Below are 22,417 nucleotides of genomic sequence, written 5' to 3' on the forward strand. Positions count from 1 at the left end.
CGAGCCATGCATCTGTAAATATGAATGTTCAGTATTTGCAAGTATGTTTTATGTTGTTTTTTACATTTTATACCCAATTCACAAAACACGAGCAGAATTAATTTGTGTAATAATTCGTAAAACCATTTTTTGCATAATTTACTTTAGAAATATGAATTAGAATATTATTGCGTAAATGATCGCATTGAAATAGGTAAGAATGTTTTTACAAATGTTCGTGTAAATTATCACATTTAATTAAATGTGACAAGTCACGTAAAACAGTTTTGCATAAATTTTCACGTTCAATTCAATGCAACAAAATAGGAAAGAACGATTTAACGAATGTTGCATAAATTATCGCATTCAATTGAACAATTTACATAAGAAATGTTTTATGGACCTTCTCGCATTAATGATCGCATTCAATTCAACAATTTACATAAGAAATGTTTTATGGACCTTCTCGCATTAATGATCGCATTCAATTCAACAATTTACATAAGAAATGTTTTATGGACCTTCTCGCATTAATGATCGCATTCAATTCAACAATTTACATAAGAAATGTTTTATGAACCTTCTCGCATTAATGATCGCATTCAATTCAACAATTTACATAAGAAATGTTTTATGGACCTTCTCGCATTAATGATCGCGATTCAATTCAACAATTTACATAAGAAATGTTTTATGAACCTTCTCGCATTAATGATCGCATTCAATTCAACAATTTACATAAGAAATGTTTTATGAACCTTCTCGCATTAATTATCGCATTCAATTCAATTTACATAAGAAATGTTTTATGAACCTTCTTGCGTAAATTATCGCATTCAGTTCAACAATTTACATAAGAAATGTTTTATGGACCTTCTCGCATTAACGATCGCATTCAATTCAACAGTTTACATGAGAAGACTCATAAAACATTTGTTATGTAAATTGTTGAATTGAATGCGATAATTAATGCGAGAAGATTCATAAAACATTTCTTGTGTAAATTAATCGCATTCAATTGAACAATTTACATACATTTTTTATTAACCTTCTCGCATTAATTATCGCATTCAATTCAACAATTTTAATTTTTTATTAACCTTCTCGCATTAATGATCGCATTCAATTCAACAATTTACATAACAAATGTTTTATGAATCTTCTTGCATTAATTATTGCATTCAATTCAACAATTTACATAAATTTTTTATTAACCTTCTCGCATTAATTATCGCATTCAATTCAATGCAACAATTTTCAAGATAAATTACAGAAACGTTCCTAAATCTGCTCTTGCGTAATCATCACATTCAATTCAACAATATACATAAGAAATGTTTTATGAACCTTCTCGCATAAATTATTGCATTCAATTCAAAGCGACAATTTATGCAAGAACGGTTTTACGAACTATGTACGCACATTCGTTCTGCACGTGTTTCGTGAATCAGACCTGATGTGTGTATCGTTATTGCGTGTCCCTCATGGTCAGTGGGCGCTCGCTATTGATCGATCATATCTCTCTGAGTGTTCCATTCTCATTAATACTGAAATCTAAAGGGTTTCTTTTCGTATGTTGCATCACTGGGTTTGTTGTACCACTAGATGTACAAATGGTAAAGCAAATGCCAGAGAAGTAGACATAAGAAACTGTAATTGAAGAGGGTGCATCGTGATGACATTGTCTGAAGTGGACGCAACGCATCACCAGTAATGGATGTAATCGGTGGCCCGTACTGTAATATCTTAATTAGGCTCAGTAACAGTCATTTATTAGGATGAAAATACATGTGACACTGTTTTTAGGATATCTTCACTCTGTTGTTCTTATGCCTTTTAAGGTTTGGCTGTTTTCCCACCCTGTGAAAGCACATGCTCATCTCCAGTGCCTCAGCGGAAATCAGGACGTCACCGTACTCTGCTTCAGATGTTAACTTATTGGGCATGGTTCAATTCTAATGGCTTTCTTAATAAAACATTGAAAGGTGAAAGTCTGGTATGTATTTTTTAAAATAACAGTCATATGCGGTGTAATGAATCATGGTTTTGTCTTTTAATAACAACTTCAGTAACAGCTGCAATGTAACTTTTTAGTGCATAAAGAAAATGAAGCTTATTTATATGGAACATTTTGATTTTTTTGCATTGACATATTTTTACTTCATCATTGTTGAATTACAGTAAACTAATACAGTGACTTAAATCAGCACAATTTAACGTTACAGCAACGCGAGTATTTTTGGCATCACAGTAATGAGAACTGGTGGTGAAGATGTGCGTCACCAGCCCAAAAAACATGAATGGTCCTCAAAGTAGGCATTATATACTGTATATATGAAATTTGGCCCTCATTTTGTAAGATTCACCATAAAAAGCTTTTGGAATTAATGCAACTGTTTGATAATAGTAAACGAAATATAATAACCATCATTGAGAGTGGACCAGAGCCCCTGCGCCCTGACCATAGCCAAATCCTTTGGGTCCAAAGTTCTTCGCATAACATGCTAAAAAAAGAAGAAAGAGCAGAAATTAAGCATGAATGTAGTTAATGAGTTAGTGGAATTTCAAAAGTGCTGATTTTTGCCTTTTACGTACGATAAGATCTAGTCTTCCTATCGCTCTCTCAAAGAGCTCAGGATGTGCATTGAAAGGTTCTTGGTTACGATCGTTATGATTTCGGTCTTGTATTTCAAGATTTTCATGTTTATCTAGATGCTCCGCTTTAGCTTTGATGCAATCTCTGTTATGACCAAACCCATCCAGAACAAATGATCCATTTCACAACCACGTTGCTTTAAGGAATATTCTGGTTTATTGTCAGCTCAGTGCTCATGTATAACACGTGTGACATGCTGTCGATCAGTGTGTGTATAAACAAATGGAAAACGCATTTAGAGTAAGGCCTTATCTATGGACGCCAAGCAGGCCAGATGGTTTTGAAAAGTATTATTGAATATGAACATTCATTATTCACAAGAGAGAAAAATATTATTTGAGCTATCAAGTTTCTAAATGATCATTTTTGAGGTGTCCGTGCATGGTGTATAAGTGATAGTGGGAAGTGGCACTTACAATGGAAGTGAATGGGGGCCAATTTTTGAACATTCAAATACTCACTTTTATGCTAAAATCTTCAAAAGTATAGCCACAAGACCTAAACAATATGCATGTAAACATGATTTTAGTGTGATAAAATCACTTACTAACCTTTTCTGTGTAAAGTTATAGCCAATCTTACAACTTTGTTACCATGACGATGTAATGCCAACTAACCCTTAAACCAAAAAATGACACTTTAAACTATTTTACAGCTCATATAATACATGAGTTTTAAAAGAAGAATAAATATAAGTTATTAACAACTTTTATAAAATTATAAGCTTCACATTTCTATCTTTAGACCCTTCAAAAATTGTCCCCATTGACTTCCATTGTAAGTGTCCCACTGTACCATTTTGCTTTTTTTAAAGCACTTGACAGACGAGTCTAAATATATTTTTGTGTTAATCAATATTATCCCACAAATGCTCTCGATTGAGCTTAACTTGTATTGAACCCGGAATATTCCTCTTAATGTCTGGTTTTAACACGCTTTAGCCTATTTTAAAATTGACACATTTCAGTTTCATAGCAACTGTAGTGTAGTGTAATTTATAACATAATTAAATGAAGACAAAAAAACGTTAAATATTTAGCTTGTTTTAGTTTGGTAAATAAATTTAAACAATTCAATTTGATGGAATTTTGTATGGAACTGAAATATTTTTTGAATGCATTTATAATAATTGTTTTTAAATCTTGTGTGTGTGTGAGAGTGTGTGTGTGTGTGTGTGTGTGTGTGTGTGTGTGTGTGTGTGAGTGTGTGTGTGTGTGTGTGAGTGAGTGAGAGTGTGTGTGAGAGAGAGAGTGTGTGTGTGTGTGAGAGTGAGTATGTGTGTGTGTGTGTGAGAGTGAGTGTGTGTGTGTGTGTGTGTGTGTGTGTGTGTGTGTGTGTGAGAGTGTGTGTGTGAGTGAGAGAGAGAGTGTGTGTGTGTGTGTGAAAGTGAGTATGTGTGAGCGAGTGTGTGTGTGTGTGTGAGTGAGAGTGTGTGTGTGAGTGAGAGAGAGAGAGAGAGAGCGCGTGTGTGTGTGTGTGTGTGAGAGAGAGAGTGTGTGTGTGTGACAAGTGTATGTATGCTGAGGGGCGTGTGTGAGAGCGTGCGTATGTGTGTGAGTGTGTGTGTGTGTAACAGTTAGATCGAGAGCTTTAGAGCTGCTATGATTGTGTGTAGTGTGTATGTGTGTGTGTATCTGGCCCTGTAAATATAAATTAATCAGTAAAAAAATATATATAAAAATATATTTTTGCTAATTGAGCAAAATAAAAGTCTAATAAAGTTGTTTTTTTTAAGTGAGAATTTATTTATTTATTTTTTTGCCCAGAATACTTTCAGTTCTTGGCTTCCACTATGATTGTTTTAAACTGAGGGACGAGTTCAAGTAATTTTTGGTAGTAATCGACAGGGTGTCACAGATAGCCTTGAATATTCCTGAATTTTGCCATTATATAGTCTAACCAAGGTTTGGAGGATGTTGATTAGTATAATGTGTTCACATCATGTCTGACCTTTACAGTAGATTTCTCCCTCTTTCTCTGTTTGTGTGGTCGACTCCAAACTCTTCCCACATTTGGCGCAGCGAAAACAATTCTTGTGCCATGGCTGAAAGACAGGAGACAGAAGTATAACTACGATTAAAAGCTGACCATCACCGTCTGACGTCCTCGCTAATTAAACCAAGAGAGTTGCATTGAGATTCAACAAAGACCTGATTTGGCAGTAGACCTGCAAACCCTCATGAAGTCTTTGTAGGGAACTTTTCAACTCAATGACTTGGTGAACGTGAATGATCCGGGTGATGTCACTGTGTTTCCATAAATGCCACAGCAGTAATGTCACTTCATATCAGGATGTCAATGTTAGCTTTAGGAGTTAATTACTGCTGGTAGATGCTGTAAATACACTATTATAGTGTTTTTATTGCCGGCTATATCTGGTAACTCACCTTCCCTGCGCTCATGACTTTCTCCGCGGCATAAACCGACTCTGCACAGCGTGCACATTTCTCCGAGCCACCAAATGTCTGTGCAAACTTGGACGAGTTTGGGTTGGTGGTGGGTTTGTGAATTTGGATTCTGGGTAAGAGAGACAGAGAGAAGGTTAGGTGATATATTCTGGAGGGGTGGCACATGTCCCAGAAGGCCTGAATGAGTGGCTTTGTGATGGGTTAGAACGGAGAGGACGCCTGGAGCTGTACAGGAGCTCAGCTTACATAATAGATCCTTTCATAACAATAATCGCCTGAACACTGAACTGCCCTACAAAGCCAAAACACAAGGACTACACTGGCACTAAACATGCCTTAACAGTTTATGGAATGTCTTAAGAAAATGTGGATTAACAACTTTTTTTACACTCTACTTTCTATAAATCGGAGCATAATCGTGGGGAAACTTCTAATTTAAAGTGCATATTTAGTGTGGTTAATTATATATAAAATAACACAATTAATCATGCACCATGACACGTACATAAATTCCGTAATAAAAGTACAGATTTTACTACCATACAAGTAATTCAAGCTTGAATACGTGTGTTTACAAGTCACGCCAATAGGTGGCAGCGCAGCCACAGAATGAGAACTGCTCGCTTAGGAGGAAGCGCAACAGAATACAGGAATCTTGAGATGCGATTTTCAAAGTTTCTACTACTTTTAACCTGACACACCATCCTAAAAATGTGGCTTTTATGACGCTGAATACAATGCGTCCGTCTGAGGTGAGCACGTGTACATAGAGCGACAATTATTAGGCATTATTTATATGAATTATCTTCATTTAGGGGCCTTTATCAGCAAATAATGATGTCGAGCAGATGTCTTCCAGAAAAATAAAAAGCACTCACTCTTCTGGTTTGATGCCCAGTCTCTCGCCGCGGTCCATATTGAGCGTTCCTGCCCCCTGGCCATACCCGTATCCTTTTGGACCGTACTTCTTACCATAGCAGGACTTGCAGTAGATTTCCTGCTCATGGTTGGCCACTGTGGTACTGTCTAATCCTTTTCTACAGACCACTGGAGGGGAAAAAAAAGCATTAAAACTAAATATTAAATAAATAAACTGCATGCAGTGCTTGCCCGTGCAATGCTCACCACCAAAATCCCAGGACGGTGCTAGATGGATGTTTATCGATTCACTGTCAAAAGACTCCAACCCCAAGTCTCTTTGATAGACGTCATAATCATTTTAATGCAATATTTAGAGGATGCAATGAATAAATTGTGTTTATCATGTGCTTATGACTCCAGATCCCTCTGTCTGTTGTTTATGGTCAGCTGATTCGAGATCAGGGTGGGACATTGTCCCAGACAGCATCAGAAATAGAGATAAACAATTCTACATTAGGGAGGAGAATTCCTGAACTATTCATTCAACCGAACAAAACATCCCCGGACTCCATCGCTGTGATTATGTGTCATTTCCTAACAACATTATAAACGTCCGGTGACTCAAAACCATGTCTGTGTGCAGAAAGATCATAAAGACATCCAGAGCTGATTAAAAACTTTAGTTAATGCAGTGAAAACCAAGACGGAGAGAGGTGCTTCACCACTCAGTAACTCCTCCTCCTCCTCCTCATCATCATCATCATCATCATCATCGGCTCGTTTTAAATTAACGGCTTATGTGGCTTATTGTCAACTATATCAAAATCAACAATATTTGTGGCACAATGCTGATTACCTCAAAGATTCTTTCGGCTTGTCCATTCTTTTCTTTAAAAAAAAGTTGTACAGCATCTCGACCATTTTTAGGTCGCTGTGTCAAGTTAAATATAGTTTAATACTTAGAACACATCCCTTACTTCGTATTTGCGCTCCATCAAGTGTTTTGAACGCAAGAACGTAACGTATTTTCTTCACTGTATAAACTGCGCGTTGCTCACAAAGCTGAAGTTTCACTTACTGCCCTCTGGAGTAAACAGGTGGTACTGCAAGCTTCCATTTCTCAGGAATCTTCGTTATTACGGTCCGATTAATTGCGTACATTTTTTTTAACGCGTTATTTTTAATAAAAATTAATCGCACTGAATTAACGCGTTAAATCGACAGGCCTAATCCAATTTAATAATATTGTTGCCGCGATGACATAATGCCTTTTGTAATTAATAATAATAATAAAAAAACTATTTAAACAAGTTAACAGCTGAAATAATACACAAATTTGAACAGAATAATTAATGTAAGTGCTTTTATAAAATGATAAGCTTCACATTTATTTAAACCCTCCAAAAATTGGCCTCATTCACTTCCATTATAAGTGCCTCGCTTTAACACATATGTTTGCTTTTTTTCTTTTCTTTTTTTTTAAGAAAATGAGGAATGAGTCGAAATAAATATTTGTGGTAATCAACATTATGCCACATATGCTGTCGATTGAGCTTAACTTGTATTGAGCACAATTACCACCAAATTCTCATTACAAGGACATTTTCATATAAAAGTAATAATAATGAGATAATATTTAAATGGTAAAGTATTTGGAGAGTGAAAAGTGTGTTGTTTTACTTACTACAGAGAAAGCAGCACTTGTGAAAACTCCTTCCATCACATTGGACTTCTTCTGCATGGTACACCGTTCCACGACATGCACCACATTTGTTTCCTCCACCCCAGTTGGGCATGATGACTGTGAAAATTAAGAGTAGGATGCAAAATACAAAACTCCCCATTTTTAACAGACAGGAAACGCATCGGTCCAATGTGCAACCTCAGGAAACTGTCCAGGTCTTTCAAGCATGTAAGAGTGTCTCATTCGTTTTTAAACAGCTATCTGGAATACTTGATTTTGATTGGTCAAATCCTTTTATATAATGCGCGCTAAACTGTATAACTGACCGTTGTCCCAGGTGATCGATTTCCTACTGCGCTAGTTTCCCATCACTCGTATCACAACCGTATCACTTTGTGCTCTTTCTTCTGAATTATGAAGTTCAATTAAAATCAATATTTCATGTCTATTTATTCATTTAGTTTTTTTCAGGTAAGTTGCGTATAAGCAGAGTAATACACAGTCATTTGGTCAATATAGCAAAATAACATCTTACAGAATAATTTCAAGAAATTATCACAGTGTTACAGAGGTGCACTAGCGACTGACGCTAGAGGCTGTAGCCTGTTCGAGTCCCTTTCGGAGCGGGGCGATCAGGGCCGGTTACAATGGTGCCGTGACCCGGATGGGAGTGAGGTTTAGGGGGGTGAGTGTAACGGGAGCCAGCTGGTAGATAGACCTCTGGTCTTCATTGGCTGCTCGCAAACAGCTTTGACCCGCCCTCAAACGTTACACTAAACGGTAGACCAATCACAACAGATTGGGACATCTGACCAATCAGAGCAGAGTTGGCTCTCTGAAAGGAGGAGTTTAGAATGAATGCTTTAGAACGGATCATTGAACGATTTCAGCATTCTGCAGCCACACCCCCAAAGATAATTTTGAGACCAAAATCGAGCAAAAGAGCTGCTTTGTTTGTTCCTATGGCTGTCAAATTCAATAGTGGCACAATAGTGACATACATTATGAATCATATCCTCAATGGTCCGCTTCAAATACAAAACTATGAGAACGAGCAAAATGATTGACAGGTGAAATGTGTTAATCACTACGGTCCACAGACACATTTTGTTTGCCGTTTACAAGGTCTAAAGCTGTCACGGAGACCATCGAGATATCTCCGGACACTTATTTCATTAATATCTTTAAGGGAGGAGGATATGTTTTGCTAGATGGATGTCTTTGAACGTTGCACCACAACACAGAGCACTCTGAGCTTGATTGCAATGCCTGAAGTGGAAACCACGCCCCTCTCATTACCATACAGACACAGAAATGAATAAATAAATGTACAAATATAGCCTATAAATGTGGAATAAAAAAAATGTATGTGGCAAATAAATGTATGTATAAATTAATAAATGAGGAAATAAATAGCCTACATGTGGAAATAAATTAACAAATATAATAATTCATAAATACGAAATAAAAGTATAAATAGCCTACTCATTTATGCCAGATTTTAAAATGTATATTTATATGTACACTTTTTTTGTGAATACATTTATTCGCCAATTAATTTTTTTTAATATTGTCAGAGCTAGAACGTCAACTTTTGAAAACGCGTCTCGAGACACCTGCGTTCTATTCTTTTGCGAAAAAAACGTTTTAGTTTGAACGGCCCCTTACGCGTTACTTCCATGTTTGGAGCAAAACAAAGGGGGAAAAAAAAGCAAATTTCTCTAGAACAAAGATCTTTGGATTCTGTGCTGTTTATTGAAATGAAAAATAGCGGAATAAAGTTGGCTTGACGTCTGACATTGCGAAAAACTTGGATTATCCTACCTGAGTTTCAGATGTCCTTCGGTATAAAGCTCCCAGTAGATTCCCACAACGCTCCAGTATGTACGCGTGTACTTGGAATGTCACTGTAGAGACAGAGCGCAACGCGTCATAATCTGAAGACCACGCCCACAGGGGGGAAAACAATCCAACCGTCTCCATTGACTTTAGAGCTTTCATAAACCTGCCCGCAGCCTAATGACGTCACGCAGGAACATACGCAGTTGACGCAATCCATCATATTTTCTCACCCTTGACGTCATGACATCAGAGCTGCTTCATAATAGCAAACTTTTCACTCGAACTTTCTTTTCCAAATATTTATATTTTTTTTTTGCATCCTTCAGAATTAACTTTACATTTTAATGCTTTTGGATTGATAAACATTTAAATTTGATATATAAATATATTACTATATTTTAAAGTAAATATGCTATATAAATATTGATTTGTTCAATTATGTTTCACTTTTTAAAATGTATGTTTTGTTGGGAGTTTCCATGGTTCTTGATATATGCTTCCTATAATGTTTGAGAAAAACAGTTGCGTATTTACTGTAAACACAGTAAATGTTTCCCATTTTAAACAGATGTTGTAATGAAGTAAAGGAGGACAGTAACATATTTTCTTTCAGCATTTACTGTCCAAGCATACATAAAGTTGGCATGAAGGGAGTGTGTAGAATAATCTCATTTTATAGCAGGTTTACACAAACCTTCCTAAAGGTTTCCCAGTAAAACATAAAAGTGGTCCCTAAAAGTATTTAGTAACACAACATTTTCTTAAATGTATTTCCTTTTGATATGCTGTTATGTAAAGAAATAACATTCAAATATTTTTCAGTGTGACTTAAAGGGACAGTGCACCCAAAAATGCAAATTCTCCTCATTTACTCACCCTCATGCAATCCCAGATGTGTATGACTTTCTTCGGCAGAACAAAAAGGAAGATTTGTGTTATTGGAATATCTCAGCTCTGTAGGTCCATACAATGCAAGCGAATGGTGTCTATAACTTAAAAAAGCACATAAAGGCAGCATAAAGTAATCCATACAACTCCAGTGGTTCAATCCATGTCTTCTGAAGTGATATGATAGGGTGAGAACAGACCAAAATATAACTTTTTCTCACTATAAATCATGACATCAGCAGTCTCCTTGGCGATCATGGTTTCAAGCTTGATTACACTTCCTAGTGGTTGATGCATGAGCAGAGCAGATGATGCTAGGAAGTGTATTTGAGCTTGAAATCATGATTGCCAAGGAGACTGCTGATGTCACGATTTATAGTGAAAAATAGTTATATTTTGGCCTGTTTTCACCCAAAACCAATTTGATCGCTTCAGAAAACATGGATTAAACCACTGAAGTAGTATGGATTACTTATATGCTGCATTTATGTGTTTTTGAGCTTCAAAATGTACAGCTGTGGTGTTCAATTCAAACCAAATGCCACTCGTTACATTTAAAAAAAAAAATAATTTATTACTAGTCTATTCTGCTTTAAATGTTACAGTACTTTGATAATTCAGCATTTTCTCCAGTTATCATATTCACTGGTTATTCAAGTAGGTTTTTTTTTAGGTTTCCCATTTGTTCCACAGATGTAGCACCTCAAAATTAAACAGTGTCCAAAGTTACAACCATTATTTTGTTCTGAATCCCCAAATATACTTTTCTGCATCCCTCAGATTCATGTACAGTACTAAACTGTTCAAGCTACACATCTTTGTCTTTAACCCTTACAAAAGACATTTCATCTGAAGTCCTCGTATTTGCTTACAAAAACAGTTCTCTCTGCTGTGAAGGCACCGTCTTAACACAAAATCATTTCTAAGACATGCAGGTTCCACAGACAATATGGCACTTTTTGGAAGGTGTTTTTACCTTCCAAAATTCAAGCACATAAATGCATTATAATGCAGATTTCATTCAATCAGAATATGCAAAGAGCTTTCTGCACAAATAAATGACTCTCAGAGACTGATCCAGTCTAAATCATGTTCACATTTTTAAATACGTAGTGCTGAGAAATGTAACCAAGACTGGCTTGTTGACAATTGCAGGCTCTGGAATTAACACTTTAATAAATAATAATTGTAAACCTTCAGGCAATACGCCATCAAATGTACTCTAAATTCCGCAGTACTCCAAGAAGTGGTGAAATCTAAATAAGATAATAAAATAAAAAAACATCTACCATCCATCAATGAAATTATTCAAGCCTTTCTTTGTTGTGTAATGCAGATTATCTCTCCTGCAGTGCCAAAGATGACTCGATGACACCAATAGCTGTGATTTTAATTGGCTGTGGGGTGACCGATGTCCAGCCTCCTCTGGGCAGAGCCTCTCTTGCGTGCTGCTGGTGGAGTTGAGAGTGATCCAAAAGCTCCCGGGGTTTCGAAGAAAGACTTGGACCCCAGAGCTGCTTCCTTTGGTGTCGAAGGAGTCTGGAGGTCCATAGGGAGAGAGACCCAACCATATTAGGAAATCATTTTAAAGGTATTAACCCTTACAAAGGGTTTACCCTTTCTAACCAAAGGGTGAACCCTAACTAAGGGTAAACCCTTATAAACTGTGAACCCCAACAAAGGGTAAACCCTTATACAGGGTGAACCCTAACAAAGGGTAAACCCTTATAAACTGTGAACCCCAACAAAGGGTAAACCCTTATAAAGTGTGAACCCTAACAAAGGGTAAACCCTTATACAGGGTGAACCCTAACAAAGGGTAAACCCTTATACAGGGTGAACCCTAACAAAGGGTAAACCCTTATAAACTGTGAACCCCAACAAAGGGTAAACCCTTATAAACTGTGAACCCCAACAAAGGGTAAACCCTTATAAACTGTGAACCCCAACAAAGGGTAAACCCTTATAAACTGTGAACCCCAACAAAGGGTAAACCCTTATAAACTGTGAACCCCAACAAAGGGTAAACCCTTATAAACTGTGAACCCCAACAAAGGGTAAACCCTTATAAACTGTGAACCCTAACAAAGGGTAAACCCTTATAAACTGTGAACCCCAACAAAGGGTAAACCCTTATACAAGGGTGAACCCTAACAAGCTAACAGGCTTACCCTTCCATTTAATTCTAAGGGTCAGAGAGGGTGGAAAATAGTGTCCCATTGAAGGCAAAAAGCCTATAAAAATACCTTAACATTGTTTAGGCACACTGACCTGTGTTTGTTTTGGCTGTGGGCTCTCTTGTCTTGGTCCCTTTGGTGAGAGTGTAGGAGGTGATGCTCTGTACCCATGATGCTCTGGGCTGTTCATTGTTTCTAAAACTCCAGTCACACCGAACGCCCCTCCTGCCATCACAAACTGGGCCGATGACAGCACGGTGGGCACACTGAAACTCAAACCGCTGCTGGTGCCCCCATCAGCGTTGGAAGCGGAAAATGCGCCTGCTATGAGCGGGGAGGGTACCAAAAAGTATGGCACAGCTATGGCTGGCACACCACCCTGAGTGTGCCCTGCTGGCATGAGGAAGTTCAAACCATTCAGTCCTTTAGAAAAGAGTTTCACATTAGTATTACAGTGCTGTTTGAAAGACCTTGCAAGAGCAGAGATGCATGTAGACTAGGACTGGGCGATACATATTGAATATTCATAATTAATTTCTGTGAATCAGTTCTATGAATTGATTCAACTATTAATTTGTGTCACTAAAAAAATCTTTGAAGTCTTTGAGAGGCATTTTCTATATTTGAAAATTTGTTAGTAAAACATACAGTATGTGTAAGTACAATAGTGCTGTTTAATACTATAGATTGTTATAGGAATTTCCAAATGTAAATTCAGGAGGAAATTTTTTTATTTCGTCAATGAATATAAGATGAAAAAGCTGCATGATGGCGATAATTAAATGGTTTTACTAAAGCATACTGTTGACAAAAACATGACAGGAAAAAAAATAATACTGCATGATGTAAACAGAAGAAATATGTAAAGAAACACTTGTTTATAGAAGATAGTAGACATGGCTTCATCTAATCCAGGGGTTTTCAAATTGGGTGAAAGTGAGCCTCCCCCTAGATAACTTGAAAACATCCAGTGGCTTGACCACCAGATTAGCGATTGGCCTCAATGTGACGCCGGAGCTTACAGGATCTCATACTATCATTTGCTAGCACCTCTTTGCAAATAACACACTATGGCAGCGGTGCATTGTCGGAACGGTCATCGAAAATCCCCATACTTCCTCCATTTTGTGCTTGGCCCAGAATTTGTCTCATCTCCTGTAGACTTTTGTATTGTAGACACTACAAAGCGATCCATTTTGCAACACGCATATGCATATCGCACACTTTAACACGCAAGCTAGCAAAACAGATGTGAACCGTTAAGTTTTTTTTAGATATACAGGTGAAACTCGAAAAATTAGAATATCGTGCAAAAGTTCATTAATTTCAGTAATTCAACTTAAAAGGTGAAACTAATATATTATATAGACTCATTACAAGCAAAGTAAGATATTTCAAGCCTTTATTTGATATAATTTTGATGATTATGGCTTACAGCTTATGAAAACCCCAAATTCAGAATCTCAGAAAATTAGAATATTACATGAAATCAATAAAAAAAAGGATTTTAAATACAGAAATGTCGGCCCTCTGAAAAGTATAATCATGCATATGTACTCAGTACTTGGTTTGGGCCCCTTTTGCATTAATTACTGCCTCAATGCGGCGTGGCATGGATGCTATCAGCCTGTGGCACTGCTGAGGTGTTATGGAAGACCAAGATGCTTCAATAGCGGCCTTCAGCTCTTCTGCATTGTTTGGTCTCATGTCTCTCATCTTTCTCTTAGTAATGCCCCATAGATTCTCTATGGGGTTCAGGTCAGGCGAGTTTGCTGGCCAATCAAGCACAGTAATACCATGGTCATTGAACCAGGTTTTGGTACTTTTGGCAGTGTGGGCAGGTGCCAAGTCCTGCTGGAAAATGAAGTCAGCATCTCCATAAAGCTTGTCTGCTGAAGGAAGCATGAAGTGCTCTAAAATGTCCCGGTAGACGGCTACGTTGACTCTGGACTTAATAAAGCACAGTGGACCAACACCAGCCGATGACATGGCTCCCCAAACCAACACAGACTGTGGAAACTTCACACTGGACTTCAAGCATCTTGGATTGTGTGCCTCTCCATTCTTCCTCCAGACTCTGGGACCTTGGTTTCCAAATGAGATGCAAAATTTGCTCTCATCAGAAAAGAGTACTTTGGACCACTGAGCAACAGACCAGTTCTTTTTTTCTTTAGCCCAGGTAAGACGTTTGACATTTGAAGCCCATGTCCAGGACCCGTCTGTGTGTGGTGGCTCTTGATGCAGTAACTCCAGCCTCAGTCCACTCCTTGTGAAGCTCCCCACACATTTGAATGGCCTTTTCCTGACAATCCTCTCCAGGCTACGGTCATCCCTGCTGCTTGTGCACCTTTTTCTTCCACACTTTTCCCTTCCACTTAACTTTCTATTAATGTGCTTTGATACAGCACTTTGAGAACATCCAACTTCTTTTGCAATTACCTTTTGAGGCTTTCCCTCCTTGTGGAGGGTGTCAATGATGGTTTTCTGCACAACTGTCAGGTCAGCAGTCTTCCCCATGATTGTGAATTCAACTGAACCAGACTGAGAGACCATTTAAAGGCTCAGGAACCCTTTGCAGGTGTTTAGCTGATTAGAGTGTGACACTTTGAGCCTACAATACTGAACCTTTTCACAATATTCTAATTTTCTGAGATTCTGAATTTGGGGTTTTCATAAGCTGTAAGCCATAATCATCAAAATTATATCAAATAAAGGCTTGAAATATCTTACTTTGCTTGTAATGAGTCTATATAATATATTAGTTTCACCTTTTAAGTTGAATTACTGAAATTAATGAACTTTTGCACGATATTCTAATTTTTCAAGTTTCACCTGTATCACCCAGCTGAAAACTAGACTGGCAGTACCTGCTGTGTTTGGAACATAGAGGTAATGAGAAGACAAGAGGGGGTCTTTAGGACTGTGTGTCCTTCTGTCGCCCTCATTTAGTGGCCCAAAAGAGGTCTCGTCCCACGGAGAACCTTCTCTGGAGCAAAACGGAGATATTTGCGCACTGGAGCTCAGACTCTCACTCTGAGACACAAAGACAAAATAATTTTTTTTATTAATATGCATTATGGTAGAATGTGTTGTACACCCTTTCAGCTGGGCCTTCAAACATACCGTTTCACTTTCTATGGATGTGACACGTTTGCTTCTTTTCGCCGGGGGATCTTCCTCCTTCTCCTCCTCCTCCTTTTCTCTCTTCTTCAGATTGGAGACGGGTGACGTCTGACCCTGTGTGATGCCATCGGGCATGTGCCCGCTGTACACCATGAGCAGGGGTGTCTGTGGGAGGCCGGGCAGGTATGTTAACGGGTGCTGGGTGAACTGGGCAGGTACAGGCAGAGATGCATACGGGACGTCGGCTTGAAAGGGCACTGCCAGTGATGCACTGCTGTTCACGATCTTCCTGGAATAATCAACCGGCTCATCTGATAATAAACACAAACCATCATGTTAAACTTCAAATTCTTTATGTAGCATTATGCTACAGCGTTCATTTCGCCTCTCACCTGTGGGATCTCTGTGAGGTGTGCTGGGGGCGGAGTTTATCAGTCTTCGATTGACAGGAGGGGTGGGAAGGACCTGAAATGACGCGTGACGTGCCATCTTCTCTCGTCGTTCTCCAGAAGCGCTCGTCTGAGTATCTGACATGAAAGTGCCAGTCGTACCGTTGCTGCCGTAGAAATCGGCGGGTCCGATCCACTTAAAGACGGGTTTGCGGCTTTTCTCTTCTCTCACGTGAAGTTTCTTTATCAGATTCAGGCTGGTGAGGACGTTGGCGATGTCATACAAGCGGCGTACCTTAGCTAAACAAAGAGCAAAATTGACCGTGTTCAATCAATGAAGAAACCAATAATGTCATATAACATGCTCTTGGTAATGATGTTTAATGTCTTACTTTTATATTTGCTGTGGCTGGACTCATCCTGACCCTCCTCGATCAGAATCTTAGCAGCCGTATCCAGGGTAACGGTCTGTGTTTTGGACACCAGGAACAGCATGACAAACTTCTGGCTCATGATGCGGAGAGATTTATCTTTCCTTCGGCTGGATGCTGCTGTATGAGAGAGAAACAAACCATGTGATTTAGATGTCAGTCTATGTATAGATGCTTTAAGGAACCCAGAAACCTATAGACTAGAACCTTAAATGTCCAAAGATCCATACAGTCAACTCAAAAAGTGTTCTGGACAAGAAGCTGCACAGAACCACAGAAGAATTCTTATTTTTAAGAGTGAAAGTTTAATCTTTGCCATTAACTGAATATTTTAAAGAAGAAATACACTTGCGGTCTTTAAGTTTTGATTGCACTCCTACACACACACACAGAGAGAGAGAGAGAGAGAGAGAGAGAGAGAGAGAGAGAGAGAGAATAAATAAAGGAAGAATGCTTAATTTGACTGGCAGAAGATAATCAGAGCGCCTGGTTAAAAAGGAAAATATCATTGTATGGTAAATTGTGTGTTCGAGCGAGTCTTGCCCTCCTGAAATATGCTTTCATTAGGACAGAAACCCGTTGCTTAGCGACAGCAGTCACATGGGAAAAGAAGCCGGCAAACACAATAACCACATTAAACGAGGACCACAGAGCATAAAAAAAGGATGTAATTTCTTAAGTCATCAAAACTCATGGGATATGCAATGGTAATATTTTCATATTAACTTACAGTATAACAAAGCAATATCCCTGAAATCAAACAAATATTAATCAGATGATAATTAATTCAATTATAGTCCACATTAAAAATAGTGAACAGACACACAACATTTTCTCCATATTAGGAATGCACAATTTTTTTGCCCCATACTGATTAATTAATTTAATAATTTAAGCTGATTTTATCTGATTTAATGGAATAATATGTTATATGTTATAGTCCGAAATATCCACAAAAATGTTTTTTTTTTTTTTTTAAGCTAATTTACTTATTTAATTTTCTACCTGATTAAATAAATGTATCTGATTTAATTGAATTATTTAAGATGATTTTATCTGATTTAATTGAATTATTTAAGATGATTTTATCTGATTTAATTGAATTACTTGTATGTTATGATCAAAAATGTTTTATTTTATTTTTTATATAAAAAAAAAAAGGTGAATTTAATAATTTACTCCTGATTTATTAAACGATTTAAGCCCTAAAACAATAAATTGGATTTAACTAAATCATTTGTATGTTATTTTATGGCAAAGACAAAAACTCTTTGTAATTTATTATTTAAAGTGAATTTAATTATTTAAGATGATTTAATTTAATGTAATATTATGGCATAAAATTCTACACTTCATATTTCTAAGTTAATTGAATTTAATCATATATTTTAACACCTTATTAATACAATTATGTAAGCTGATGTTATCTGATTTAATTAAATTATTTGTGTTATATTGTGGCATAAAAAAAAAAACTTCACTTTTTTGCGCTTTGAATTACTGGTGACCACGAAATGTGCTGAATAGTAATAAACTTGCCTAATAATGTTCCCTTTTTTATTTGAATTTAGTATATGCTTCAAGAGAAGCATGCATCAAAACATTAAAATATACAGCATAAAATACAAAAAGTATCTGCTTAGTACCTTTTACTCTAGTGCCATCTCCTCAAATAGGGGAAAATACATCTTGACATTACCCCCTTCTAATGTCGACCATATTCAACATTGCAGATAAAATACTGCCGATGAGAAACAATAAAATACTGATGAGAAATAAGTAAAGAATGATTTAATCATGCCACTCCTAAAAAACCATATTAGACTATAAACATGTGCCCTGCATACGGGGGCTGAATAATGAGTTCACTCCTCAATCTGCGAGATCTTTGCACCCCTCAAACATAGTCTGTGTTCTGTGATGGGATTAAACCTGTGATAAGCACAAAGAGCAGCGAACAAAGACCTGGTAACCAGTGTTGTGATGCTCACGCTGTTAACGCATCACCTATTAATGGAGCACATGGTATCCCCACGTGAGAGGGCAACTGTCCCTATATATATATATATATATATATTCTCCCAATTTAGAAAGCCCAATTCCCAAAGCGCTCTAAGTCCTCGTGGTCGCGTAGTGAGTCGCCTCAGTTGCCTCTGCATCTGAGACCATCAACCCGTGCATCTTATCACGTGGCTTGTTGAGCGCGTTGCCACGGAGACATGGTGCGCGTGGAGGCTTCACGCCATCCGCCCTCAACTCACCACGCGCCCCACCGAGAGCGAACGACATTATAGTGACCACGAGGAGGTTACCCCTATGTGACTCTACCCTCCCTAGCAACCGGGCCAATTTGGTTGCTTAGGAGACCTGGCTGGAGTCACTCAGCACGCCCTGGGATTCAAACTAGTGAACCCCAGGGTTGGTAGCCAGCGTCTTTTACCACTGAGCTACCCAGACCCCCTTGTCACTATATTTCGAACGTATCGAGAGGTACATAAATATTTTAAGGAATCATCCAAATGAGCGTATATGCAATATAGGCAGATGTTCTCACACTTAATAAACTCTTATACCTGTAGAAATATAAAAGGTACCATGCATGTTCTGTGTAAGGTGGGCAGCGTACGGGCTGGTTCCGTCACTCGGATCCATCTGCAGATGGTAGCCCTGCTCTCGGCCCTCCCGGTGGAGTTCCTGCAGGGTTTGGGGCAGCCGTGATCGCCCGTGCCAGACGTACAGGTTCTTGGCCATTCTGCTTACCAGCATCAGGGACTCCAGCACATTCACAATGTCGTAGATACGCCGCCTCTCCACACCTGTGTCGCACCAGAGAGTTCACACCCCAACATTAGTCATTGATTGAGTATATTTGTTTTTTGGCTAAATCTGCAGGAACATGGTGGTTCATGGGGGTTCAGGTCTCTTACCCAACCGAGTGGCGACCACATCCAGAGAGATGTTGATGCTTTCAGAGGCTTTGGGGTAATCGGGGTACAAGGCCAGAAATTTCTGACACAGAAGCCCCAAACTCTTCTGCTTGCGACTGGGTCTTCTCTCAGAATCATCTCCACCGTCGTCTAACGTTTCAAACTAAGACAAAGACAGTTTTACTGTTTAAACAATTAAAATTAAAACTAGATATGTATGGTTTGATATTTAAGAGTTTTAAATCACAACCATTCTTTGGCCTGTTTGACCATTCCTTTAGTGTTCTTCTATGGGATTTTAGGGATATCTGATCCTCCGTTATGGGAAAATCGTGAGTCGGATTGGTAAGAAAAGTCAGAGTAACCAGAGTTAGAACAGGCTGTAGGTCTGTGCCAAAGTTGGTGGACATAGCTTGAAAGCTTTACGAGTTACAATTGGATATGTTGGTATTGGTTTAGGGATTTATTTTGCTTAAAGTCAATACTTGGAAAAAGCCAACACGGATGGAGGTCACTGGACGCATGTAACTGTTTAGGAACTTTCCAAACATTAAACTAATTTAAGTAAATGTATTCTCCTCATACCTGACATGAGTCATCAAGTTCTTCCTCATTCTCTACAATTTTCTCTTTGATTTGGATGGGCCTGAAGAGGGACTTTGTCATCTCTCTGTCATGAATGTCTGGGATGGCGGCGCTGATGAGCACCTTCAGGTTTGCTGTGGGGGTCAAGGGGTCCGTATGGGCCCTCTCAGGATGTTTGTTGGGGGTGATATGAGGAAAATCCGGACTTGAGACTCTTCTGTGTCCAATGATGGCTGTTGTCACAGAATCTGACTTCAGTGGGGTCATTTTTCTTCTGTCCACACAGACGTTCTCCTTCAAAATAAAGGTAAAAATAGTAAACGTGTAAATACGTGCACAAATTATTGTATAAGTGAAGTAATAAAAAACATAACATGCTATAATTACATTTAGATCATCTTACTTTCTGGTCATTTATGTTGTCACTTTCATATTTGCCTGTCTTAATCTTCCTCACACTAACCAGATCCTTCAGAGATAAACACTTCATCTCCATCTACAAACAAACAATAAGTCATAATCAGCATACTTAGACTTTTAGAATACTTGCAAATATTTTTCTTTAATATTAATATTATTTTAGCTAATACTTAAATGATCATTTCTCATGCATTTGACTATGTATGAATGAATAATAAATAATGAACAATTTATAACAACTAATAACATTAACATAAAAGCTGATCATTAGTTAATGCACATTAAAATAGGTAAATGCATAATGTCAAGATACTTTGATTAATATTATTCATTTCTGAATATAAATTAACTTATCTATGAAGCACTATATGATTTGTATTTATTTATTATTGAATAAATTACTAATTAAAGTTATTAGATATTATAAGTTTTACTACTCTACAGACCCTAGTGTATTACATATTATATTAGGTATTATACTAATACATTATTAATGAGGATATTCCTATATATTAATAATAATGACCTGATTTGATGATGGTGGAAAGATTTTGGCGCAAAGTTTTTTTTTTTACTAAACCAATCCGAGCCTCAGAAGGTCAAACACTATAATTAAACATTTTACACTCACATTCAGATATATGTTATTGGAACAATCCTGTATACGTTTATATTTTATTTTAGATTATATTGTATAAGTTCAGCAGCATATATGTTGCAATACTATATACTAACTAACCTATGCAAATCCTGTTATTTATTTAATTTTTTCCAGATTATTTGAATGCCATTAGAAGCCATCTCATGGTAAAATCGTTAAAGTAACCAATGAGTTTAAATAAATAAATGTAATTAATTTAAATGTAATCATGACGTCAGTCAGATAGACAGACATATCTCTATATTCTTACCTTAGACTCCCCTTCTTGAAATAAAATACACTAAAAACCGTAAACAAATCCAGTGCAGGGTGATCCTCCTTAAATAAGCATAATTCCCCTTGTGATTTATAATCCTCCCCCGTTAATAATCCTCTTATTTCAGCTGGTAAGTGCTGAAATAGCCGTTGTGCTGCTTGAACTCATGAATCCCCCGCTAAAGCTTGTTTTCTGGCGCTCTGAAGAAGTTCCCACTTGCTCAGCCAATCACGACGGCGCTATGCAAATATATCGACGGTGGTTGGCTAAACGAGGATAGAATTCTTCAAAGCGCCGCGTGTAGCCAATCAGAGGAGTGCTTTGACCACGCCTCTGTGGAGTTGTTGGCGGGGCTGTGGGCGCGCTCGAGACGCGCTCTTGAACTGTGGTTTATTCCAGGCGCACGTAACTATCGAAGTCGCCGCCTACACTCAGCGGGGACTTAATTAATCAACAGAAATCATTAATTGACGTCATATAGATGGCGAACGCCTCATGACAGCTTTACATGACAAGCTCAGGCAAGAACAAAGGTGAGAACACACCAGGTGGGGTTTTGGCGCGACTGAGAGTGTTCTCGCGGGAAGGAGTGTAATATGAGAGGACCTGCCCTCAGGATATACCCCCACACCCTCAAACTACCGCCAGATAATGGTACTCTGAACGCCATAGTTATAAAATAATACCTTAATTTAATATATTTCACAGTCTAACCAACTTTCACGGAATAAACACCTTTTTAAATTTTCAACGGACAACATGTTATATTGGAGTATGGAGTTATATATGTGCCACAATTCTGCACGCGCAAAATTATATTTTCAGCGCACAAACAATTCTGCGCGTGCAAGATCACATTTTGAGCTTACAAAAAGTTATTTTGCACACGTAAAATGATATATTGAGTGCACCAAAAAAAATTCTTCTTGCAAAGATGCATTCATTTTGAGCAAATGAAAATCAATTTCGAGCTTCAATTTTATTTGAATATCAATTGGCTCATAATTCTTACATTTTGCTTTCTCCTCCTACCCACTCTGTAGGTCCTCGTGGTGGTATGGTTACTCACCTCAATCCGGGTGGCGGAGGACAAGTCTCAGTTGCCTCTTCTGAGACTGTCAATCCACGCA

General features: G+C 37.9%; 2 protein-coding genes across 4 annotated transcripts; both read right to left on the minus strand.

Moving 5' to 3' along the window:
• Nucleotides 1-142: 142 nt before the first annotated feature.
• On the minus strand, nucleotides 143-9,485 carry LOC127639286 (cysteine and glycine-rich protein 2-like). 3 transcript variants are annotated; one of them, XM_052121218.1, is made up of 8 exons: nucleotides 9,413-9,485; nucleotides 7,589-7,705; nucleotides 5,922-6,090; nucleotides 5,023-5,152; nucleotides 4,586-4,679; nucleotides 1,080-2,483; nucleotides 501-618; nucleotides 143-382 (listed from the first exon to the last, which is right to left on the minus strand). In XM_052121218.1, the coding sequence occupies exons 2-6, from the start codon at nucleotides 7,698-7,700 to the stop codon at nucleotides 2,407-2,409; spliced, it is 582 nt and encodes a 193-aa protein (XP_051977178.1). In that variant the 5' UTR covers nucleotides 7,701-7,705; nucleotides 9,413-9,485; the 3' UTR covers nucleotides 143-382; nucleotides 501-618; nucleotides 1,080-2,406. The 3 variants fall into 3 exon arrangements, with proteins under 3 accessions (XP_051977178.1, XP_051977177.1, XP_051977176.1); XM_052121217.1 differs by having other exon boundaries at nucleotides 442-618; XM_052121216.1 differs by having other exon boundaries at nucleotides 143-618.
• Nucleotides 9,486-10,909: 1,424 nt separating this feature from the next.
• LOC127639282 (transcription factor E2F7-like) lies at nucleotides 10,910-21,452 on the minus strand. Its single transcript, XM_052121210.1, has 11 exons — nucleotides 21,282-21,452; nucleotides 20,354-20,446; nucleotides 19,951-20,244; nucleotides 19,366-19,528; nucleotides 19,033-19,254; nucleotides 16,400-16,558; nucleotides 16,011-16,307; nucleotides 15,619-15,929; nucleotides 15,363-15,528; nucleotides 12,590-12,918; nucleotides 10,910-11,857 (listed from the first exon to the last, which is right to left on the minus strand). The coding sequence occupies exons 2-11, from the start codon at nucleotides 20,444-20,446 to the stop codon at nucleotides 11,708-11,710; spliced, it is 2,184 nt and encodes a 727-aa protein (XP_051977170.1). The 5' UTR covers nucleotides 21,282-21,452; the 3' UTR covers nucleotides 10,910-11,707.
• Nucleotides 21,453-22,417: the final 965 nt, after the last annotated feature.

This window comes from Xyrauchen texanus, chromosome 47, assembly GCF_025860055.1.
Source record: "Xyrauchen texanus isolate HMW12.3.18 chromosome 47, RBS_HiC_50CHRs, whole genome shotgun sequence".
Lineage (NCBI taxonomy): Eukaryota > Metazoa > Chordata > Actinopteri > Cypriniformes > Catostomidae > Xyrauchen > Xyrauchen texanus.